Source organism: Cydia strobilella, chromosome 24 (genome assembly GCF_947568885.1).
Source record: "Cydia strobilella chromosome 24, ilCydStro3.1, whole genome shotgun sequence".
NCBI classification, from domain to species: domain Eukaryota; kingdom Metazoa; phylum Arthropoda; class Insecta; order Lepidoptera; family Tortricidae; genus Cydia; species Cydia strobilella.
Window position 1 is genome coordinate 7,215,606 of NC_086064.1, and position 26,533 is coordinate 7,242,138.

Sequence of the window (26,533 nt, forward strand, 5' to 3'; positions counted from 1 at the left end):
CACGACGTTGAGTTTTTCCTTTATTTGATGCATGTACGCTCTCCTTGGTCTTCCCTTCTTCCTCTTGGCTTCAACTTTCCCTTCTATGATGTTTTTGATAAATTCATCGTGTCGTATCAGGTGCCCAAGCATCTTTCCTCTCCTATTATTTATAGTTGTTAACAAACATCTCTCCTATACGTAAAACCTCTTCGTTGGTTTTCTTTTCAGTCTGATCTTTGCCATTCGACTTCAGCACCACATCAGGGGTGCGAATCTCCTCGCTTGGGGCAAACTCAGCTCCGTTCGGCTCAGCATTGCTCCGAGCAATTATTAGGGTTGGCACAACTTGACGTCTGGTTTATAATTAAAATTACTAATATTTTATCAAAAATATTTTGATAAAATATTAATAATACTTAATTAGATTTGCTGATTTCGTTGAAAAAATGTGACGTCACAACAGGGGGGGAGGGGTTTGCCAAATGTGACCAAGTGTGACAAGGAGGGGGAGAGTCAAATTCGTGTGACGTAATTAATGGATGAACCCTAATGCATAATACTGGGTGTCTAGACAGTGAAATAAAACCACCATTAAAATTAAAATCTGCTAAGTTTATTAATCATTTTCAATCTCTGCTGTATATTCTTAAGCCGCTCCTTATTAGTCAAAACCTTCTTCTTTTCCCTATCCTTCTCACACGTGACTCCGCTCGGTCTCCCTTTCATAATACGCCGCACTTGAGTCAAATGGAAAAATTTATTACCACAATGTTCGCAATCTAACCTAGAACCTAACTCACTCACAGTTTCCCCAAATATATATTGGGTATTGCCCTTATTTTTTAGAAACAGACAGCATATTTCACACAATTTAAAAGTTGAAGAAACAGTACTGGCAACTTTATGAAATCGCTTCTGATGTTCCTTTATTTCTAGTTCCGACGCTACGAAATCGCATTGAATGCATTTTATTTTGACTAAATGCCCTCGAATATGGTTCAGTCTGTCGATTTCAGTGTCAAAACTTTCGTTACAAAGATGGCAGCGGAGTATGACATGATAATTGTCCAAATGCGTTTCGAGATTATTGTATTTGAGACCACATTTGGTGCAAGATTTGAAGGTCCGTTGGCGGTAAGGCATGCTATGTTTTGTTGCGATGTGGTCTTTTAGGGCTCTCTTGGTGGCTATGAAGCGGTCGCAGTACTCGCAGAGCATGGGCCGGGGCTTGCGGATGTGCATATGCGACATTTCGTGCTGGATCTGGTTGAACCTGGAAAAAATGAGTAGGTTGTATCAGGAACACAGCCGCAATGGTTTACATCAAAGATATATTTAAATCAGTATAAGATAAGTAGTCTAAGTAAAAAACGTGCCTCGGAAAATCAAGAAAAAATTATGCACGAATAGATGGCGCCACCGATACATATTTAACAATTTTAACACATATCAGTGTAAGAACATAGGCCAAAGCACAGAATATATAATAGTAGTAGGTACAGAAGATTCACTCTCTAACAAAACGCGACAACTACGCGCAAGGCGGCGCAAGCGCGTGCAGGCGTCCGTTCCGTAGCGGTGCGTGGCAATTACTATGGCAAAACCCCAAAATTGAGGCGGCCGCAGGTACTTGTAGCGACGCGACGAAATTGCGACTGGCCAAAGTTATATGGCGTTCTTAAAATATTAAAAAAGAATATATAAAAATAAAAAAATAAAAAACCATATTTTTTTTAATCATTTTCATTTTTAGTTTTAATCCTTTCAGATGCCAGTAAATTTACTGTGACTACAAAATTTACTATGACAATATTATTATACCCTCTATCCTCTTTGGTGTCCGTGAAACGTGGCGTGGAAAGCTATCGCAAAGGCCGAAGAATCCAGCAACATAAAAACTATTTTGATGTATTCAAAAGGTACTTAAATACAAAATACTGTACGTAGCGGCCCCCTTTTTTAAATATCTATCGTTCAATTTGAATAATCACAATTATTTAGCAGTGGCGCTAGTGAGCACATGGGCTCTTAAATACAGCAATAAAGAAATATCCCCCCGCGGATGCTCCGGCTGTAGAATGAGCACCCTTCCGAGGTTTTCCCAAGGGTCTGCTCTACAGTATGGGGTTCTTCAAAAAAGTGTACAGATTTTTAAAGGGTTGGCAACACGCATATAACGCCTCTGCCTCTGCAGGTGTCCATAGGCTACGGTGACTGATTACCATCAGGCGGGCCGTATGCTTGTTTGCCACCGACGTGGTATATAAAAAAAGCAATGGCACGATAAAACCAATTTATTTTTCTTGTCTGCTTTATGATTTCTCATATCTTGATATCTTGAAAAAATTTAAGGAAACGTACCTTGTGGGGAACATCTGCTGGCATTTTCTGCAACGATATACTCCTGGTTTAATCAAATCATCATGATGCGTACTAGGTGTATACACATCATCATCTGTCAATTTCACAGTCATTTGTGCACTTTTCTCTTGTTCATCATCATCATCATCATCATCTATAGTTATAACCATATCATCATCAACTATGACATCATCATTTGTAATACTCTTAGCAAGTTCATCGAACCACGGCTCATCAAAAAGGTTCATGTCAACTATACACTCTTTAGTCAAATCTTTCATCACTTCGTCATCACAAATATCATCAATTTCATCTTCAAATGTTAAACGACTTCTTATTTTCACTTTCTCATTTGGTTTTGCATTACTTGCTTTTACAACATCAAACATATCAGGTATTACTGTGTTGTCTGTTTTAGGTTGGCATTTTATTTCATGGTCTTTTACATCTACTTCAATTTTCCCAGACACTCCTAAACCATTTATTAAGATTTCAGATTCAACTTTAGGTGAAAGTTCTATTTCTATCTTCTCAATAACCACTTTGACATCTTTTAAAAGTGCTTGCCTTAGCATTTCAGTTTCACATTTAGGCGCTTTCTCAGTCTCTTTAATCACATTAGTATTAAATATTAATGGCAAATCTTCGTCATCTAGCTTATATGTGGAAACTTTTTTAATTTCTTTTTTGTTACTATGATTGACCAATGGTATGTCTTCATCATCAGAATCTATAAAAGTAACTTTTTTAATTATTTCTTTACTTTCATTATTATGCTTAGGATTTTCATTATCTTTAATAAGTTTGTCTTTATTTTCTTTGACTGGGTTTATAAGCACTTTATTTTCTGTAATGACCGGTTTAATGACTGCTTCATTTTTGGTAATGTTATTTTTATGTTTGTTTCTAGTGTGATGTTTAAGTTTATATCGAGATGTGTAATAAAATAGACATAGAGGGCACTGGTGTAGCTCCTTCTTAATGAGTGGAATGATTATGTGTTTCCCATTGTGGATTAAAGCGTCATATCTGAAAAATACAAAGATTTTAACGTGAATTATTTGCTCTAATATTATTATATATTATAGAAATCCTTTTATTATGAAATAAACTTAAAATTTACTCTGAAAAGAGCTGTTGACTTAGATATTAAATATTATACCTAACTATTAAAACTAAGATCAAAGACCTATGTAACTCCATATAAGATGAATACAGTCTAAGGAAAAAACTTGCCTCGGAAATAAAGAAAGTTTGATTCTCGCAAAGATACCACCAATAACAACCTTTAGCCTATTCTCGGTTAGATGGCGTTGACGGTTTCGTTTGTTATTTAACAATTTTAACACATATCAATGAAAGAACATCAAGAGTCAAAATCATATAGAAATATATAATAATAAATACAAATACAAATATACAAATAAAAAAATCATTTATCCATATATATATAATTTGTTTGGTATTTTTACAGATCATAATTTTTAGTTTTAATTGTGTATCGATAGATGGCACTACAAAATTGGTGATTACAAAATTGACTATGACAGTAAATATATAACTTACTTGTTCAGAAACACCTCTTCACAGAAGTCACAATGTTCCACACTGCGTGTCTTCAAAACAGTGGATTTAACTGGCACGTATGAAGCTGCCAGCGCGTTTAGCGGCACATCTTCATCAGCAGAACCTAGTGTCTTCAGAGGGACGTCATCATCACTGCTTAAGGAGACCGTGTCGAATGCCATCATGATTGCTGTAAATAAAATATGATAAGATTGTAAAAAATATAAATTTGACTGTTATCTGACTGTTAGTGTTGTGATATCTCATAACATGTGCAAGATTAACTATAGAATTATATAAATGGTGAAACGTTGATTGTTTAGCCAGGGGTGCAAAACTCCTCCCATGCAAACTCTGCTACCTCGGCTACCTTCGGCTCAGCATTGCTCCGAGCAATTATTAGGGTTGTCACAACTTGACCTCCCTTTGCGTGCACGACCACAGATAAGATAATGACTTGAAGTTTGACAATCCTAAATAGCCGAAAAGGATAGTGCCATATATTCGACCCTGAACCGCTGTCAAACTTCGGTTTTGTAGGAAGTTTCCTTTGTGTACGGTAGTACTATTATTTATTCTGTGGTTTAGCTTAACAATTTAATTATGTTCATTAAACTGAAACAGATATTACACAAAAAAAATGATCAAGTCCACCGGTGGCCGAGGCGGGAATCGAACCCGCGTCTTTAGCTTACGCGGCTAACGTCCTAACCACTAGACCACCCGGCCACTTGTTCCCTAGTTGTATGTTCGTTAATTTTACCCAAAGCTTCAAATCTAATAAGGAATAAATTCAAATTCAATTCTGGTGACTTAACTGTGCAAAACACAGTAGAAATTAACCCCTTTGTGTAGCAATAAATCCAGTTTAGAACAGAAAGGAAAGTATTAAGCAAACAGTATTAAATTAATTAATTAATATTACCTTAACTGCTAGTTCACGAAAGAAATTACCAATATTTACAAATTTATAGTATAAATAAAATGATCATTATCATGCTTGAAATAAATTAAAATACACACACAACACCACAATTAAACGATTTTTACATTATTATTAATTATTTACAATAAAATATTACGACGCGTAAGTTACATGCTGCCATCTTTATTGCTTATTGCTTTTTTTTTATGTATATGTCACTTCAGCTAGGGATGAGGAGCTATTCAAATCATAATCGACCGATTATCAACGGACTATCATAAGGCTCTAAGCACGAGACGGTGATGGCGTTTTGTCGGAAGTAACCGGTTTTCGCGTCACTACTTGCATTTTTTTTTAAACATTTATGGCCTGGATGCGATGCGAGTCCTTTAAGCCAACTACTTGCAAAAAAAAAGGTTAGTGTCAAAGTTTGTTTTGATGTTTATGTCACGTCAGCCAAAAAACCTACTTTTGCGTTTATTTCTTGATAATTATTCATAAAAGTTATATTATTTCTTTAATAATACATATTCAATGGTAAATATTAGTTCGTTCTTAAAACAAACTGCTAGTGGCTTATTCGTGTGAAATGTAATCAATAGTAAAACTTCTTTACTTATTATTTACCCGTACTTATTTTGTTATAGGAATTAAAAACCTTCGGAGAAGATGATTTTGATCCTAAAAAATGGATAAACAGAGCATGGAGTTCAAGCGGGAACCAGGAGAAAGAGGTGATGTAATATTTACATGTATCTATACTTTAGGTTATATTAGAATAACATTTATTCTTATATCCCCGGGGTGTCTCACCCTCTGTCCCGTCAACCCGTCATAAAGCTTTAGCATCCATGAAGATTCTATACATATAGTCCTAATCTGAATGAAAAAAAAGGTCTAAGAATCACACCTTGAATGAAGTTAATTTACTGTACTCCTACTACTCCTGTCCTGTCATGTAGTACTTGGAATTTATAATGAACTCGATATTTACGATTAAATAATCAACATAATAATATATTACATGTGTCTATAGGTTCACATATACTACGCCAACAATTTTTTTTTTAACAGGGGACATCTTACACCTAGGAGGATATAACCAAACGGAGTAGGCATTAACAGGCATTCCCCTCTGTCAAAAATAGTCTGCCAATGGTCATACACAATGTATATATGTTATTACATTTTGTACATTAAATGTTATTCTGTATAGGTACTTTAGTTCTTAGCTCTTAAATGTATTGCAATACCCTCACAGGGTTGTGTTGAGACATGTAATGATTTATGCATAAGATCTTTTGTACACACACTAAGCAAGGAATAAATGAAATGAAATGAAATGAAATGGACTGACGTTTATCTGACATGGCTATTTTGACGTTCCCCTCCCCCGCAAAAATTGGCAGACTTTTTTGTACATCAAATTACGCACGTGGTGTTCCGTTTGGTTATATCATCCTAGTCTTACACAGATCAACCTCAAAAAATATAAAATATAAATTCATTATAAAAATAAAATTTTATTTTCCTTTTTTTAGGTGTTTGTAGCAAACACAGTGTCAAGACTACAACTGTACATGAAGCAACTAACCAACTCACTGGATGAGACAACCACACAGGTATATTCATTTTATTTACGATGTAGAGTAGGCTGGGACTTTTTTTATATTTTTAGGTATAATAGTTAAAAACCGGCCAAGTGCGAGTCGGACTCGCGCACGAAGAGTTCCGTACCATTACGGAAAAAAAACAGCAAAAAAATCACGTTTGTTGTATGGGAGCCCCATTTAAATATTTATATTATTCTGTTTTTAGTATTTGTTGTTATAGCGGCGGTGTACTTCCTTTTTGGCGAAATTTATTTCGCCAATTTTCACTTGGCACCCAACTTTTTCGCTAAAGTTTCATTTGGCAAACCAATCGTTGCCATAACCTTACTTCGCAACCATTTCTTATACTCGCGAACTCATACTTGCGAAATGAAAATGACGTACTAGGTTGGGTTAGGTTAGGTTGGGTTATGTAAATTTGCGAAATGAAATTTCGCCCAACTAAAAATATGGGATAAATAGTTTGGGAACTGAAAGTTTGTCCAGTAATTTTTGCCGAAACATCAGTAAACCGCCTGGTGACAGACGGACAGCGGAGTCTTAGTAATAGGGTCCCGTTTTTACCCTTTGGGTACGGAACCCTAAAAACGAGTGCTATTGATATTTCGTTTCATTTTTATTTTATTTTTATTTTTTAGCTTGAGTTTTACTATCTCCGGATTTGAGTTGAAGTTTTCGTAAAATGTATGGACATTGTGAAAAAAAAGTCTCTTTTTAAGTACTTTTTTTTCAATTGATTCGTTTTGAACCTTCACCATGCTATTTCAAAACAATAATGGCATATCTCTTTAGCTAAAGTTTGAATAAAGGGACAATACATAGATATACTCTGCAGACCATACAAAATGTAACAATATTTATATGAAAGCTTTGAAATGGATCTGGAGGCAGAAAATGTATCCCGATTGCAAAATAATTTTAAAAACTGTTTATTGGTATTATTATGTAACTTTTTGTAACTATTACCATAGATTATATATTAGTTCTTACGAATTACCACAGATTATATAATAGTTATCTCTCAAAGAAAACGCAAATACCTACTGTTTTAATACCTACACAAAAATACAATGGAGTGACCTTCGGCGGGCCGCTCCCCGCACAACGCTAGGGTTGCCGACGCTTAGAAATGATAAAAACCAAAAGGTATTTATCATGAGCATCATTAGAAATGGTAAATACCAATAGGTATTTATGGCAACCAACTGGCTTGCTTTTCTACCGTGAACGGGAGGCGATTCGTAGGTATAAATCCGAGCTCGCGCGGAGAGTTCCATAGGCCTGCTATTACCGAAGGATAACTGAATTTTTTTTTTCTTCATACACGAGTGAACCACCCTAATGTACAGGTCGATTCACAAGAGAGATTAATGTTCTGGTGCTATATTTCGTGCCTGGTGTGAAGTAATAATTTATTTTAAATACAGTCTACACCCCTATTTAAATTGTGCAGATAGTAAACTCGATACCCCGCACCCTGCAAGATGCCGCGGCGCTCCAACTGGAGGGAGCCCTGCTGCAGCAGCAACTCCTGTCGCTGGAGGAGAAGGTGGAAGGCGTGGAGGAACAGACGGGGCACTCTATACTGAGTCTGCAGCGGATTGATCAGCTAAAGAGTCGGCTAGAGGTAGGTTCTGGCTGTGACACCTATACAACCTACTTATAGGGGCCGTGTGTTAGAGGGTCTGCCATCTTGTTAAATAAGTGTTTAATTAATTCTATTCTCATTTTTAGGGTTCCGTACCCAATGTAATTTAATGTTTATCTTATCTACTCAAAGGTTAACTGGAAGAAATCCTTTAAAGGGATAAGTTCGCCTTTGTACTGCCTATTTCTATGCCATTTATTTTTATTTTATTTATTTGGGATCACCAACAGACAATACATCATGAAAAAACAATCTGTAGCTTACATAACATTGAGGTTAGATGTTTGTCCAATTATAGGTAACCACAGCTTATTGCCATATTTGTGTTCTGTGTTTTGTACAATAAAGAGTTTATACATACATACATACATCTTTGAATATTTTGTATTTTTGTTTGACATGTAAATGAGATGTACATTTATCAATAAATCATCTGAAATCTGAAAGGTAAAAACGGGATCCTATTACTAAGACTCCTCTGTCCGTCTGTCCCTCTGTCTGCCCGGTTGTCTGTCACCAGGCTGTATCTCATGAACAGTGATAGCTAGACAGTTGAAATTTTCACAGATGATGTATTTCTGTTGCCGCTATAACAACAAATACTAAAAAGTACGGAAACCTCGGTGGGCGAGTCCGACTCGCACTTGTCCGGTTTTCTAATTTTGTTTCGTTCCTTTGTTTATAAATCATAAATTATTTATTTGCGTGAATAGGGTCAGATTACAGTTGTTACATATTTTATACATAAAGTTTCTCCTAATTCAACCGTCCACAAACAGCATGCAAATATTAAAATGTATTTCTTAAACTACATAAGTACCTATCTATTACATTATATACATTATGTACTACGTACCTTTTTGTGTAAATTCGCGCATTATGTGTAATTTTTTCTTGTGATTTGGCAAGGCCTAGTGTAGGAACCAGCTCTGTATGATAATGTGGAATACGTTGTGTAAATAAATTATCTTTAGAGCGGTTTCGCACTACGTCCGATCCGAATTCGTGAAAATATGGTCCGAAGTAGCCGTAGAACTATTACTATGGTAATTTACCATATTTTCACGGGTTCGGATCGGATTCGGATTGGACGTAGTGCGAAACCGCTCTTAATCTTGTGGCCTGAAACCATTAACATGTACATTGACACGTCACGCCAAAGCAAGTGCTGCCATCTACCGTTCTCGTACGGTTTCTTGTGCATAGTAGGTTCTGCCATCTTGAGGGCTACTTTGGAAGCATATACTTTACATTTACGCCTCGCGCCAGAAATCTGACGTCTACAGTTTATGCATATATCCCTATAGTGATTTATGGCCCGCTCCGCTGGCACCGAGCGACTCGAACAAAATGTATAGGCTTGAATTAATATGTTTTGGCTTGATTTCCTCCTAACGCTGACATCGGTCGCTGACGTCGGTCGAGCGTACGAATTAACACAATGTATTTTTTTTGTCGGAGTGGGAATGCACTTACGCACGGTGTGTGGGACTCGCCGCTCCTTTTCCCTCTCTTGGCGAGAGGGGGGAGAATTGGCCCTACCCACTAAACCCACTCCGGCGTTTCACCCTCTTTGCCGTTCGTGAGGGCGCACTGGGATCGATAACATTCCACCACGGGGCACACTATGGGGCGGTGCAGACTCTGTATGGAGGCAGAGGAGACGCCCCTGCACATCCTCACAGAGTGCCCTTGCCTAATGCGTACTCGTGACTTAATCCTGGGCGGACATATATTGCGCTCGTCATAGTCTAGACAATAGATCAGGGATGGTCGCAGTGATACATAGGCTTTGGAGCCTTATATAGCCCCTAACACAAAGAAAAAAAAATAGGCCCCCGCACAGCGACGCTGACGTCCGCGGCAGATTTTTCTTCCGACGGTACGCTCGACCGACGTTTCGTTTTTTTTATAAATAAAAATAACTAAAGTGTAATATTCGACATTTTTTATGTGCCTAATCTCGACATCCGCATCCGCGGATATGAGCCTTTAAAAATCCGCATCCGCTTCAGCGGATGTCAAAAAATTTGCACAAGCACTTGCACAGACTGGGCTGTCAAAATCGCTGCAGACATATCTTGATTTAACTCTATTTATATTTAACATTATGTTTAACCCTCTAATTTTATCTAGAACGCAGCTTCGGCGCTCCGTGAGGCAGACAAATGGGCAGCCCTGGCGACCGCTTTAGAAGATGTTCTTGAATCCGGTGTACCCAATAAACCAGAGGAGTTGGAGGCCCTGGCTGGACAAGTCACAGCCCTGACGCACAGTCTTGAAGTAAGTAACTAGTAGATTCGAAATTAAACTATCGTGAGACATATTTCAAAATAGATGGTTAGATCAGGGGCGGCGCGGGCAGTGCACGGAGTACAACCGCCGCGGACACTCGTGCCTGAGGAAGGATTCCCGACGAATCCGAAACATGTCGCCAAAAGCGATTAAAAACAATAGTGAAACCGTACTGATCTAAATATTTTGAAATAGTAGATTGTATGACATCACTATAGAGAAATAAGTAAGGATAGAGTGTTAACTCCATACATCTGTTTTCTTATCAAAACGCGGGCTATTTCGTAGTCGACATCTAACGTCAAGTAGTGGATTTATCAGTACGTCACCATCCCACTTACCCAGGGTTAAGCGATTAGATTAGATATATTTATTTCACAACATATGATTACAGTACAAATTACATTAATGTCAATTTATAAGAATCTACATTCTGATCGTCAGAAATAAATTTAAATAATAGCAAAATAATCCAAATAAATTAATTTCATTAATTATACTGTTACATTATATGAAAAACCGTAACCGTACGATTAAACCGTTACCCAGTCTCAAATTGTACTGGTAACCATGGTAACTCCAGGTTTAACCGGTTAACCCCGGGTTAGTGAATGTTGCAAGTGGCCCTTAAACTAATAGTGAAATAATTTTTAACGAGCAGAAACGTCAACGATGATATTAAGCTTAGAATAAACCTAAAAGTGGAAAAATTACTTGGTGAATTTCCAATATGACTTGCAACTCCGGTGGCCGTTTAAGAAGTGTAACGCTCTTACGTTAGATGTCGCTAGGGTCCCCTAGACCCATATAGTGGGAAGATTTGCTATGGATGAGGTATTGGTGACTCAGTTGGCAGAGCGCTGGAGTATCGATCCAGACGCCGTGAGTTCAAGTCTCACCCAAGCACAGATTATATCATAGTTCTTACGAACAGATACTTATCTCTCAAAGAAAACGCAAATACCTACCGTTTTGATACCTACACAAAAATACAATGCAGTGACCTTCAACGCGCCGCTCCCCGCACCGCGCGCGCCGGCACAACGCTAGGGTTGCCGACGCTTCTTTCAAATACTTAGGTGTCTTAGGTAGATATCTAGCTATAAATGACCCAAGGCAGTAATTTTTCCACTTTTAAATCATTACTATATTTAATATTATAAATGCGAAAGTCTGTCTGTCTGTGAGGGAACACACAGGACGCTTAAACCGCTGAATCGATTTAGATGAAATTTGGCATAGAGATAGGTTGAGTCTCTGAGAAGGACATAGGATAGTTTTTATCCCGAAAATCAGCCCATAAGAAAGTAAAAAGCGGAGTGGAATTGAGATAATTAATGAAGTGCCTGCTAATTTGTGTGCATAATATGCTCAAATTGAATGATTGCTATGAGAATTTTTCCAGGCGCTATACTTACTTTAGCTGCTGCTAAGTCCATGCAGACGAAGTCGCGGGCAAAAGCTAGTTTATTATAAACTTAATAGTGAATTATTTTGTAGGTGTTAACAGAGGCTTCGGACTACGAAAGCAAGCGTTTGCAGTTGGAGGCGCTGTATAACCGGCTCGAAGCTGCGCTGAGCGCGCCCTTCCTCACAGCACTCAATCAAGGAGATAAGGGTGAGCGTTCGCACACTAGTTTATGTTAACAGGCACTAGACTTCGAAAGCAAGCGTTTGCAGTTGGAGGCGCTGTATAACCGGCTCGAAGCTGCGCTGAGCGCGCCCTTCCTCACAGCACTCGATCAAGGAGATAAGGGTGAGCGTTCGCACACTAGTTTATGTTAACAGGCACTAGACTTTGAAAGCAAGCGTTTGCAGTTGGAGGCGCTGTATAACCGGCTCGAAGCTGCGCTGAGCGCGCCATTCCTCACTGCATCAAGGAGATAAGGGTGAGCGTTACCAAACTAGTTTATGTTAACAGGCACTAGACTTCGAAAGCAAGCGTTTGCAGTTGGAGGCGCTGTATAACCGGCTCGAAGCTGCGCTGAGCGCGCTATTCCTCACTGCATCAAGGAGATAAGGGTGAGCGTTACCAAACTAGTTTATGTTAACAGGCACTAGACTTCGAAAGCAAGCGTTTGCAGTTGGAGGCGCTGTATAACCGGCTCGAAGCTGCGCTGAGCGCGCCATTCCTCACTGCATCAAGGAGATAAGGGTGAGCGTTACCAAACTAGTTTATGTTAACAGGCACTAGACTTCGAAAGCAAGCGTTTGCAGTTGGAGGCGCTGTATAACCGGCTCGAAGCTGCGCTGAGCGCGCCATTCCTCACAGCACTCGATCAAGGAGATAAGGGTGAGTGTAGCAAAGAGAATATATAGGATAGAGGGGTACTGTCATAGTAAAATTTGTAGTCACAGTAAATTTACTGCAATCTATCGACACGATTACAACTAAAAATGAAAATGTATAAAATTACCAAAGTATGTATGGAAAAATTATTTTTTTATTTGTATTTATTATTTTTAAATCTCAATTTGACCCCCTTTTCACTCTTTTTAGGGATGATTTCTGACAACTTCCCCGGGACTATATACCAAATTAAAAATAAAATCGATTCAGCGGTTTTTTAAGCGTGAAGAGGTAACAGACAGACAGACACACTATCGCATTTATAATATTAGTATGGATTAACTGCATTTATAATATAGTATATGTTTTTTATTATTATTTCAGAACGCACGGCATGCTACGTGTCCCTATTCCGGGGCATGAATCGCGCGACGTCCGCCGCGCGATGTTGGCGACGTTCTGTCTGCGCGTCATTGGCGACACAATGGCGCCGGTCGGCGGGACAACCGTCGCCAAGAATCGCTGCACTCGCGGGGAAGGGAGAGGCACACACGCATGTAAGGTATCTCTGTCCCTGTCTGCGCGTCATTGGCGACACAATGGCGCCGGTCGGTGGAACAACCGTCGCCAAGAGTCGCTGCGCTCGCGGGGAAGGGAGATGCACACACCTGATACCTCATTTTGTTCTGTTCACATTTATTTTTGCAAAAAGAAAATAATATTGCGAGTGGGTTATGCGTCCTATTTGAAATTTTAATCCAAAAGTATAAAGTTTGTTTCCACATGTTGAACTTTGTATCTAAATCTAGTTAAATAGATAGAAAATGAGCAATTTATCACAATGAATTGGAAACTTAAAAATATATGGGAATAATAAATAAATAAAAAAAAATTAACTCCCAAAGAAATAATAAAAATAAGAAACGCGAGATAATCGCGAACAAACATACATACAAACATACGGGTCAAACTGAGAACCTCCTTTGTTTTGAAGGCGGTTAAAAATAATGGTACCATTCGTTTCCTTACATTTTATTTCAAAATATACATAAACGCAATATTTCACCGACAAAATCGCAATTTCCTTTTTTCCACGGCTTCTAAGCAATAGCGACGTTACATGCTGACGTCATAATGTAATGCCAATTTGTTAGAAGCGTTTCGTCAGTAAAGTGCGGCTGCCAGACTTTGACCATCATTTGTGACTTTTGTATTGCTTTAAGACAATGGGACCCATACAGACATTTGATCCTCAAAACAAACCTGATCGACTGATACTATAGAAATTTGTGGAATACTAGGGTATTAAAAATACTATCGCCCACAGGTGGAGTGGTTGACCAACGTGCTTAAATCGGAGACCCCATACGCTGAACTGGTCCGTTTATACACGGATCTGCTGCAGTCGCTGGACCCATCCCCTACTAAGGTAAGCAATCTATATAGTTCATACTTACACTAGGATTTTTTGGATTTATGTCCAGCATTTATTTCAAGCTCAGGAAAGAAAGGACTGGCAATTACTCCACCGACAAGAGCTATGATGATGAAGACCTATTAAGTTATGATGATGATGATGATGTCCAGGTGGTGTCAGCGAGCCTCAAACTGTGCTCGGACCCCGAAGAAGGCATACTCCTCCTGATCGAGCTGAGACGAGATATCGACGAGTTTATCGCCTCCATTAGAGCTGTTATCGATGAACCTGGTAAAAATAAAGGTAAGGTTGGTACTATACGTGTGTGTCTATTACAGAATAAGTAATAGTATTATCATACAGAACGGCCACGCCCCGCCCCGCCCCGACTCGCATGCCCTCGCCCCGCGACAGCAGATTGATGGCCGTTTGCCGACCGCTCAGTACTGTTTTTAAGCAACTTACACTATGACGCATGGCGCGTGTACAGACGTGCCGTTCACACATAGAAACGCAAGTGATTTTTGATGTATAGCGTGTCCGCCCTGTGGTCTAGGTGGTGAGCCTCAAACTGTGTTCGGACCCCGAAGAAGGCATACTCCTGATCTAGTTACGACGTGATCCACTCAGCGTAATGCCACGGGAAGCTGCAGCGCTGATTTTCGGTAGGGACCTACACTTGTAACTAACTCATATATTTTATTAACACAGAACTAATAAACTTTATTCATACAAACATAAAAATATCAAAAATCAAATCAAAAAATCAAAAGCATTTATTTCGTTAAATAGTACATCATAACATTCTCATGGTTGGGACTTCCTAGTAAGTATGTATAATACCTGTGACAGGAAGGCCCGCTCTTCCACATTTATCTAGTACATTTGTACACAGTTAACCATAAAATGTAACATTGTGCAAACTGCTATTATTTTAACAAAGTAACAAAAGAAGATTAGATTGTGTGTGTGTGTGTGTGTGTGTGTGTGTGTGTGCGTACGTGCGTGCGTGCGTGCGTGCGTGCGTGCGTGCGTGTGTGTGTGTGTGTGTGTTTCAGTTCCTATCCTACTCATCATCCTAATAGAATTTCTGTATCATCATACGTTATATTTTTTATCCACTTTATTAGGGCTTTTTTACATTCATACCACGATAAAAGGTAGATGTTAATTATTAATTTAATTTTTTAATTTATTTAAATATAAAAACATAAATAATTAAATTAACTAAAAATATCTACATACATTTACAAGTAAAAAATGAGAGCTAGCTCGGCGCCGGATGGTAAGGTGCCCAGAAGGCTGGTAGCATTGCCACGCTTAATTGCGATGCCAATTCGCTGGGCAAGGAAGTAACCAGCCCTCTGGTCACCCGTAGCATCAGTGAGACGCTTCGCTAGCTCCCTAAATATACAATGTGCACAGAATATACACAGAACTTATATCCGCAGAACAGACATCGTCAGCGTCTGCGGCCAACCTTCTGATCTATTGTATCTTTCAGGGTATATTCTATTTTACATTTTCCTCAGGCACATCAAGAAGTCCTATTGTTTTAACGTAATTGTTATATTTCTACAGAGGTGGTACCAACATCCACGCTACAAGAGCTAGGCGTCGCCGCTTACGCTCCGCTCAAAGACCTGCTGCCTAAATACACCGATCTGCAGCGACAAGTGTTCTTAGCGTACCTCGAAGGACCGCAGCTGAGACAGGTATGTTTATATAAATATGGTACCATCGGCGTAATATTCTATGGACGTGGTACCACTGTGGAGGAGTTAAGCTCAAAGGTCTGCTGCCTAAATACACTGATCTGCAGCGACAAGTGTTCTTAGCGTACCTCGAAGGCCCGCAGCTGAGACAGGTATGTTTCTATAAATATGATACCATCGGCGTAATATTCTATGGACGTGGTACCACTGTGGAGGAGTTAAGCTCAAAGGTCTGCTGCCTAAATACACCGATCTGCAGCGACAAGTGTTCTTAGCGTACCTCGAAGGACCGCAGCTGAGACAGGTATGTTTATATAAATATGGTACCATCGGCGTAATATTCTATGGACGTGGTACCACTGTGGAGGAGTTAAGCTCAAAGGTCTGCTGCCTAAATACACTGATCTGCAGCGACAAGTGTTCTTAGCGTACCTCGAAGGCCCGCAGCTGAGACAGGTATGTTTCTATAAATATGATACCATCGGCGTAATATTCTATGGACGTGGTACCACTGTGGAGGAGTTAAGCTCAAAGGTCTGCTGCCTAAATACACTGATCTGCAGCGACAAGTGTTCTTAGCGTACCTCGAAGGCCCGCAGCTGAGACAGGTATGTTTCTATAAATATGGTACCATCGGCGTAATATTCTATGGACGTGGTACCACTGTGGAGGAGTTAAGCTCAAAGGTCTGCTGCCTAAATACACCGATCTGCAGCGACAAGTGTTCTTAGCGTACCTCGAAGGACCGCAGCTGAGACAGGTATGTTTCTATAAATATGGTACCATCGGCGTAATATTCTATGGACGTGGTACCACTGTGGAGGAGTTAAGCTCAAAGGTCTGCTGCCTAAATACACTGATCTGCAGCGACAAGTGTTCTTAGCGTACCTCGAAGGCCCGCAGCTGAGACAGGTATGTTTCTATAAATATGGTACCATCGGCGTAATATTCTATGGACGTGGTACCACTGTGGAGGAGTTTAGCTCAAAGGTCTGCTGCCTAAATACACCGATCTGCAGCGACAAGTGTTCTTAGCGTACCTCGAAGGCCCGCAGCTGAGACAGGTATGTTACTATAAATATGGTACCATCGGCGTAATATTCTATGGACGTGGTACCACTGTGTAGGAGTTTAGCTCAAAGGTCTGCTGCCATACACTGATCTACAACGACAAGTGTTCCTAGCGTACTTCGAGGGCCCACAATTGAGACAGGTATGTTTCTACAAATACGGTACCATCAAGGTAGAATTATATGGACGTGGTACCACTGTGGAGGAGCTCAGTCCAAACACCATACACCGATCTACAGAGACAATTGTTCTTAGCGTACCTCGAAGGCCCGCAGCTGAGACAGGTATGTTTCTGCAAATATAGTACCATCGAGGTAGAATTATATGGACGTCGTACCACTGTGGATGAGCTCAGCTCAAAGGCCTGCTGCCTAAATTCACCGATCTACAACGATAATTGTCTTAGCGTACCTCGAGGGCCCACAATTGAGACAGGTATGTTTCTATAAATATGGTACCGCTAAAGTAGGGTTATATAGAGTTGGTTCCATCATTTGAAACTCCTTGTTATAAAGCGAAACATGTCGAACAATGTTCGGCTTAAATAACATAAGTGACCTGTTCTAATTCCCCCTCAATTGCTCAAAGGTTAACTGGAAGAGATCCCTGAAAGGGATAAGTTTGCCTTTGTACTAATGATGTATTTTTTCTGTGTTATGTTTCTTTTTTGTACAATAAAGTGTTTTACTACTACTAATACAAATATATTTATCGTTAACCCTTATTTAACTTATTCATTATTTTTGACGTTTTCAATCAAAAGGTACCACGTTGTCTTACCATAAGGACGAAAATTGCTTATATCTTTATACGAAAAACCTGTCGAAAAGCGACAATGTGGTACCTTTTGCTTGAAAACGACTCATTTTTCCGCAGGACGACATCTTAGAGCAATCGCGCGCCATTTTAACTGTATCCGAGAGGTGTGAAGGCTGGCTCGACACGGCTTACGGAAAAGCTAAGAAGATAGCAGGCGACGCCGCGTGGCCACACTATGCTCCCACTGTTGAGGTAACAATATACACGGTGGATAAAAAATAAGTGCATTCCCGTTGTCAGGGAGGTTTTAGGATTATACTGAGCAACTTTTACTATGGGACCAACCAAAAATTGCGAAAAAAAAATTACTCTCATAGAAAATGGACCAGCCAAAATGTATGAAACGGTCAATTTTTTTTCGCGATTTCGGGATCGGTCCCATAGTAAAAGTTGCTCAGTATAGTCCCAAAACCTCCCTAGCAACGGCAATGTACTTATTTTTTTAGCCACCATGTATATTTTTGTCGGTTCGGTTCGGGCCCACTCTTTATATAATAATATATAGGTATTGTTCCACGCAGGCTTTCTTCGCCGCCCTGTGCGCCCTGATATCGTCCCACAGCCGGCGCATAGAGCAGGAGTTCCACACGAGCAGGGGCGGAGTCCTAAGCGCCGCGTGCCCGGCCGCCGTCACACTAGAGAGGGCCGCCGCTCAAGCCCTGGAGGCTGCCGGTGCCGGACAACCACTAACGTATGATTCAGGTACATACTATCATAGAGTAACTTATACTAGAGTGGTACTGTCATAGTAAATTTTGTAACCCCAGTGATGCCATCTGTCGATACACTTTAAAACTAAAAATGAAGATTTATAAAAATACGATAAAATGATGGGACGGCCGTTGGTTTGGGACGCAACCTGTGCCGATACCTTAGCGCTATCCCATCTCCATGGCACCGCAGTGAAGGCTGGTTCGGCTGCCAATTCGGCCGAGCTCCTCAAGCGGCGCAAGTATGTAACCATAAATAGTGGTTGCATATTTGAGCCGTTTGGGGTTGAAACTATGGGGCCTTGGGGGGAAAGTGCCCATAGAGTTTTTAAGGAATGTAGCCGCAGGTTAGTAGAGTTAACGCGTGACCAGAGGGCTGGTTCATATCTAGCACAGCGGATCAGCATTGCCATACAACGTGGCAATGCTGCCAGCCTTCTGGGCACGCTGCCAATAGGCGGTACTGATTTGGGGCAATTTTTTTATTTATAGTTTATTTTTAAGTTTAGTATTTAATTTTAGTTTTTAATTTAGTTTGTAATTTTGATTTTTTTATACTTAGTGTTTAATATAATGAAATAGAAATAACATTAAAAATACGATACAAGGTACTATAGTGTTGTGTACGATAGTGGAAGACAACGAAACGGCAGGAAAACGGCTACGGACACCTAAGACCGATAAAATGTATTTAAATATGGATAAATGTTTTTTTTTTATTTGCATTAATTATTTTTATGATTTTGACCCATATTCTTTCACTGATATGCGTTAAAATTGCTAAATAACAAACGAAACCGTCAACGCCCTCTATACGACAGTAGGCCAAAGCTAGTAGCGCCCTCTGATCGAGAGTCAAATTTTCTTGATTTTCGAGGCACGTTTTTTCCTTAGACTGTATCTATCTATTACGGAGTTATATCTACCTTTGATACTATACAATAGTACATCATTGTCGAGGCTCGGAAGGAACTACTTGCTGGCTGAGGATTCGTTTTAAACTGACGACCTCGGGAGAAATTTTAACTGTCTAACTAGCACGGTTAATGAGACAGACAGACAGTCTGGGGACAGACGGACAGGGGAGTGTTAGTAATGCCAAAGATAGATATAACTCCGTAATAGATGGATACAGTCTAAGGAAAAAACGTGCCTCGAAAATCAAGAAAATTTGACTCTCGATCAGAGGGCGCTACTAGCTTTGGCCTACTGTCGTATAGAGGGCGTTGACGGTTTGGTTTGTTATTTAGCAATTTTAACGCATATCAGTGAAAGAACATGGGTCAAAATCATAAAAATAATTAATGCAAATAAAAAAAAAACATTTATCCATTATTTAAATACATTTTATCGTATTTGTATAAATCTTCATTTTTAGTTTTAAAGTGTATCGACAGATGGCAGTGAATTTACTGGGGTTACAAAATTTACTATGACAGTACCGCTCTAGTATAAGTTACTCTATGGTAATACCGTTTTTACCTTTTGGGTACGGAATCCTAAAAACATAGTTGTCCACAGAGCAACCGCTCCACCCGCTGACCGACCTGCCGGCCCTGCTGGAGGCGGACGGGCGCTCCCCCCTGCCCGCGCGGAGGGGGGGGACGGGGACGGGGGCGGGGCGGGGGAGGGCGGAGCCCCCGGCCTCCGCGGCCGCGCTGCGCCGCGCCGCGCAGCAGCTGCGGGCGCTCGCGAGGGCCATCGTACGGGGGCCCGTCGACAACCAACTCGGTACGTACTATACAATACAATACAATACAACCATATGTAACCATAATATCATATATAATATCTATATTTAAGTATTATATATAGATATAAAAACATTTATTGTATAAATAAATCCTTAAAGTAAAAATTATAAACTAAATTTAAAAACTACATAAAACTAAAACTATAAATAAAAAACTCTCTAGCTCAGCGCCTCGTGGCAGGGTGCCAAGAAGGCTGGCGGCATTGCCGCGCTGGACGGCAATGCCGCGCTGGACGGCATTGCCGCGCTGGACGGCAATGGCAATCCGTTGCGCGAGGTAGGAGCCAGCCCTCCTGTCACCCGTCGCCTCCACGAGGCGCTTCGCCAGCTCCTTAAAGATGCCGTGAGCACCAGGTCCCCACGGCCCAAGGGTTTCCACATTCAATTTGTTAAAATCTTATTTGGATGGGAGAATTCAAAGAGTGGACGTGAATGGAAAACGGTCCCCTGGGTCACTGGTTTCGATGGGCGTACCCCAGGGTTCCATATTAGGGCCCTTCCTGTTTCTCATTTATATAAATGATTTACCGTATTTAGTTAAGGATCAACATGATATAGTACTGTTTGCTGACGATACTTCTCTCGTCTTTAAGGTCAAACGACACGAAGATGCCACCATTCATATAAACAGTGCTATATCAAATATAGTTCAATGGTTTAGTGTCAATAACCTATTGTTGAATGGGAAGAAAACTAAATATATAAGGTTCGTAACTACCAATGTCAAAACTACACAAACGACTGTCACCATCAAAGATGAGGAATTAGAACCAACCAGCAGTACAGTATTCCTAGGTTTAACATTGGATGCCAAGCTGCAATGGGGTTCCCACATAAATGTTCTCGCAAACAAGCTCAGTTCTGCAGCGTTTGCAGTATGTAAAATACGTCACCTAACAGATGAAAAGACAGCTAGATTGGTATACTTTGCCTACTTTCATAGCATCATGTCATACGGCATCTTGCTTTGGGGTAGTGCTGCTGATGTCAATGCCATTTTTGTACTGCAAAAGCGCGCCATACGTTTTATTTATAAAATGAGTGCTAGAGAGTCGCTTAGAAATAAGTTCATGGAGATTAATATATTGACTGTATACTCCCAATATATTTATGAAAATCTTGTATATGTTCATAAACATATAGATAACTTTAAAAGAAATTGTGACATTCATAACATTAATACCAGAAACAAGGACAAACTAGCAGTGCCAACTACACGGCTGCAAAAGATCAAAAACTCTTTTAAGGGTAACTGTGTACGGTTCTACAATAAACTGCCAAGTAGTGTAACTGAACTTCCATTGCATAGATTCAAAAAACATATTAAGAGTAAATTAATTGGTAAAGCTTATTATAATATCAAGGATTATATTAATGACAAAAATGCCTGGGACTGAGTTGACTTGTGCCTTTTTTTTTGCACTTTTAATATTTATATTTTATTGTACTCTGCTGACTCCTATTCCTTTTATGTATGTTTGACATTATCTTTTAATTTGTTGTTAATTGTTGCCAATTGTATTGTTTATTATTATTATTCTCTTTTTATTATTATTAATGATTGTAATTTTTACTTATATTTTGTATGACATGTCAAAAGTGCTTATTAATTTATTATTAAGCTTACTTGAATAAACGATTTTTGAAGTTGAAGTTGAAGTCCACCCCAAACGGCTCAAACATACAGCCAGAATAAATATCTGCATATTTGCGCCGCTTGAGGTGTTCAGCCGCGTCGGCGGCAGCACCGGCTCTGTTAGACGTTCCTGGAAGATGGGACGGCGCAAGGGTGTCCACGCATGTGGCATCCCAAACTAAAGGCCGTCCAATCTTCCAGGGAACGAGGGTCATACCGTCCGGATATAGATATTATATATATCGTTGTCTGAGTACCCACAACACGAGCCTTCTTGAGCTTACTGTGGGACTTAGTCAATTTGTGTAAGAATGTTCCTTATTATATTCATATTTATTTATTTATATTTATATGTATACATGAGCCAGAGGATATAATAGGATAGAGCGGTACTGTCATTAGTAAATTTTGTAGCCACAGTAAATTCACTGCGATCTTAAATTAAAACTAAAAATTATATCAAAAAATGTATTTATATGATAAATGTTTTTTTTATTTGCATTAATTATTTTTATATGATTTTGACCTATATTATTTCACTGAATCCATCTATTATTACTATCTTTGCATACAGGCACATTGAAAATGCGCTCCGCGCGGCCCGGGCCCGACTCCATCCGTCCGTCCGGATTATAGGAAGGAGGGGGGGGGGGGGGGATTAAAGAAGTCCTACCGTGTGTGTGTTTTCATTTTTAGCGAGCAAGTGACTATACATTTAAAAAACCGACTAAAATATTTTTTTCCGTTTTTTACGCAATGTTACGGAACCCTTCGTGCGCGAATCCGACTCGCACTTGGCCGGGTTTTTTTTATTATACGAATAATGTAAATGAACTAAACATAATACTTACTGTTTGTTTCAGATACAATCCCATCTCTGAATGTTTGGAGTAACAATGATGCACTGTCCACTGACTTGCCAGATTTCTCTCTCTCACCACAGGAATATATCACTGAGGTATATTTAATACAAGCGACCCGCCCCGGCTTCGCGCGGGTTACACGAGACCTTAACAAATATATATAATAGGATATAATAGGATAGAGCGGTACTGTCATAGTAAATTTTGTAACCACAGTAAATTCACTGCCATCTATCGACACACTTTAAAACTAAAAATGAAGATTTATAAAAATACGATAAAATGTATTTAAATATGGATAAATGATTTTTTTATTTGCATTAATTATTTTTATGATTTTGACCCATGTTCTTTCACTGATATGCGTTTAAATTGTTAAATAACAAACGAAACCGTCAACGCCATCTATACGACTGTAGGCCAAAACTAGTAGCGCCCTCTGAACGAGAATCAAATTTTCTTGATTTTCGAGGCACGTTTTTTCCTTAGACTGTATCCATCTATTACGGAGTTATATCTATCTTTGGTGAAAACTTATAACCGAGAAATCCCAAAAAAAAATTTGGCTGTTTCATACATTTTGGCTGGTCCATTTTTTATGGGAGGGTAAAAAAATTCCCGATTTCGTGGTTGGTCCCATAGTAAAATTAATAAATTAAAATATCTTTATTTATCAATTTGCACATCACAGGCATATTGCAGTGAACCCCGCAATAGGCATGGCCTGTATCGCAGGGTTCAAGGTCATTACAGTTATATTACATATATTAAACATAAAGATAAAAGAAAAAGAGGAGTGTGAAGTGTGAACTTGTATGTGTGTAAGCTTGTTGTGAGGAGGGAGTGAGATGTGTGTGTTTGTGTGAAATCTAAAAGTGTAATGTATTAATGAGGGCTAACGCGTATGAATTCGCCGCTAGGGGCGCTAGTGTAGATGGTGGTCTTTTCCATAGTTCGAAATGTCAAATGTCACTTGTCACTTCAATGACTGACAGCTTTTCTATAGTCTTTTGGACCACCATCAACAGAGGCGCCAACTGGTGAGCAAAAAAACGATAGCCCTCATTGTGTTCGCGCGTTATGAAAAAGTGAATAGAAGAACTCGAAAAAGAAATCTTATCAATATGTAGTGTTAGGAGTCTCGTGGGAAGGTTTCAGAATTGAAGTTGCTCAGTGTAATCCCAAAACCCCCCTGGCAACGGGAATGCACTTATTTTTTAGCCACCCTGTATGTTGCACCATTTTGAAGTTCAAGCGGAAATCCATTACCTAGTCCGAACTAATTATTACTATGAAGTTAGATGAGAAATTAAGACGGTGACGTCAAAAGCGCAAAAAGATGTTTGGAGCTCTATATCGGCGTAATTAGGAAATTGAAAGAAGAAAGAAAGAAAGAAAATACATTTATTTGACGCCACAACATAGTACATAAGAAAGAAAGGCATGCAGACAAAAAAAAACATTTGGACGCCAAAAAGGATAGCATAATGTCGCGGCAAACCGTGGCGCTGGTTTTCTGTGGGGACCTGACTTAATTGCGTCTCTTTTATTATTTTCCAGATCGGGCAATATCTGATGACCCTGCCGCAGCATCTCGAGATGCATCTGTCGGAGAAACAGGCGCCTTGGCAGTTTCTTTCCGAGGTAAAAATCATACCTGACCTAAAAGCCATTACATCATCTGACCTAAAAGCCATTACGGATTGGTTTTTATTTAAGCGTAGGTTGAAGTCGTTCTTATTGACTAGATGCTCCTATAGTATTGATGAAATATTTGATAAGTCGCTAATTTAAGGTATTTATAATTGTTATTTAGTATTAGTATAAATGTGTTTATTATTATTGTTATTTATAAATTGTATTTAATGTAATTTCTGACACAATGCTTGTATTGTTTAAGAATAAAATAAATGAAATGAAATAGTGTGACTGCCGGTTACGATACATAGTAAAAAGTGAAGTTTTCTGTGTGCATATTTTTTTTTTACCTCAGCAGCTCGAACAAGCCTACTTTCGTTACTCCAGAGAGTGACTTTCGTCACAGCTACGACTGTTTTCACTAAGTAACTTTACTGTTCTTATATACAATCTTGTATATTTCAGATTTGCACGCACACATGCGAGGTGTACGCGGAGAAAATCCTTAACATCAGAAACATGGACGCACTAGGGACCAAGCGGTGTCTCACGGACATAGGTAAACTGTTCAAACATATTAACTATTTGTGCCATTTTCAATCGAAAGGGTACTTATTGTCGGTTGTCAATAAGGCGCTATTTCCATACAGCTTCAATTTGAAATCAACCTTATTGACATGCGACAATGTGGTACGTTTTGGTTGAAAATGTCACATTTCAAAACACCATTATCAAAGTTGCAAAACTATCTATCGTTCGGAACCCTAACTTCGCCGTTGGTGCCCAACTTCGCCCAATTAAAATAATCATTTGACCATTAAATATTTATATGAGTTTTGACTGATTCACGGTTAGTTTCACTAGACATATTGACCGGGATATAGACCGTGATTACCTTTTGTATTGTTTATGAGCTCCCGATATTTCGACGCAGTTACATGCATCTTGTTTACGGGTGACTGAAAATAGCGGGTGGTTGTCAAAGTTGTGTAGACAGCGCTCGGTCTACCATACAAAACCGGTAAACAATACAAAAGGTAATCACGGTCTATATCCCGGTCAATATAAATCTGATAAAATATATATCTGAAACTCTTCTTTTCACGTATGATTAAGTCGAATAAACAAGGAAAGTAGACATGTTTCGATCCGTTTTCGAGGATCTTCGTCTAGGAGCACTTCACCGCTTCTAGTGTACGAGCGCGCGACGTGTACAGTCACCAATAGTCACCATCAGATATATCGGAGCGGCCAAGGTGCTCACAAATATCTGAACACGCCTCTATTGTCAAGGAGAGAGTGTTCAAATATTTTTAAACACCTCGGCCTCTCCGATATATCTGATGGCGACATGTACTGCGGGCTAGGGTCGCACTGTTGCTCGTGACGATGAAGAGCCTCTACCATCTCAAAGGCCGGCAACGCACTTACAACCCCTCTGGTGTTGCGGATGTCCATGGGCGGCGGTGATCGCTTACCATCAGGTGATCCGTCTGCTTCCTATATCATAAATTGAGGTTCTGCGAGACGAGGAATGAACGGCCTTCTTCTGTTATATGTTAATTTAGATTTGTGTACTATGTGTATGAAATGTCTATTGGTTTCACAGTGCTTTGGATCACTGTTATGCTGTGAAATGTAATGAATAAAAAATAAAAAATAAATAAAAAAACTATCATAAAAATATCTATTTGCAGTTTACCTATCCAGCGTTGTGGAAGACCTCGGTACCGCGGTGACGCCATCTTTAAGGAACCTGGAGCGTTCTCTTCGCGCTGCCACGCCGCAACACGAATAAACGTCACAACGCCCAGTGTGCAATATAATGTACATGTATACGGGATGGCTAAAAAATAGCCATTCCCGTTGCCAGGGAGGTTTTGGGATTGTACTGAGCATCTGTTACCATGGATCCAACCGCGAAATCGCGAAAAAAAGTTACCCTCCCATAGAAAATGGACCAGCCAAAATGTATGAAACGGCCAATTATTTTTTCGTGATTTCAGGGTTGGTCCTATAGTAAAACTTGCTCAATATAATCCAAAAACCTCCCTGGTAACAGGAAAGCACTTTTTTTAGCCACCGTGTATAGGAAGGCCTCGGTACAATGACGCCATCTTTAAAGAACCTGGAGCGATTACTTCGGGCTGCCACGCCTCAACACGAATGAGCCACACAACGCCCAGTGTGCAATATAATGTACCTACATTCTACATTTTATTTAAATCAAA

At 39.6% G+C, this 26,533-nt stretch overlaps 2 protein-coding genes and 1 non-coding gene across 3 annotated transcripts; 1 reads left to right on the plus strand and 2 right to left on the minus strand.

Moving 5' to 3' along the window:
- Positions 1-573: 573 nt before the first annotated feature.
- Positions 574-5,020, minus strand: LOC134752095 (uncharacterized). The gene is made up of 4 exons (XM_063687656.1): positions 4,835-5,020; positions 3,910-4,099; positions 2,344-3,372; positions 574-1,255 (listed from the first exon to the last, which is right to left on the minus strand). The coding sequence occupies exons 2-4, from the start codon at positions 4,092-4,094 to the stop codon at positions 580-582; spliced, it is 1,890 nt and encodes a 629-aa protein (XP_063543726.1). The 5' UTR covers positions 4,095-4,099; positions 4,835-5,020; the 3' UTR covers positions 574-579.
- Trnat-cgu (transfer RNA threonine (anticodon CGU)) lies at positions 4,567-4,638 on the minus strand. Its single transcript has one exon. It is a non-coding gene; the product is annotated as a tRNA-Thr (tRNA).
- Positions 5,021-5,255: 235 nt separating the features above from the next.
- Positions 5,256-26,533, plus strand: LOC134752029 (conserved oligomeric Golgi complex subunit 7). Its single transcript, XM_063687589.1, has 17 exons — positions 5,256-5,371; positions 5,482-5,568; positions 6,376-6,456; positions 7,901-8,074; positions 10,232-10,378; positions 11,891-12,008; positions 13,065-13,237; positions 14,008-14,109; positions 14,268-14,400; positions 15,679-15,812; positions 17,760-17,894; positions 18,224-18,404; positions 19,934-20,143; positions 22,665-22,759; positions 24,225-24,308; positions 24,768-24,861; positions 26,000-26,533. Exons 1-17 carry the CDS (start codon positions 5,369-5,371, stop codon positions 26,098-26,100), a joined length of 2,052 nt encoding a protein of 683 aa, XP_063543659.1. The 5' UTR covers positions 5,256-5,368; the 3' UTR covers positions 26,101-26,533.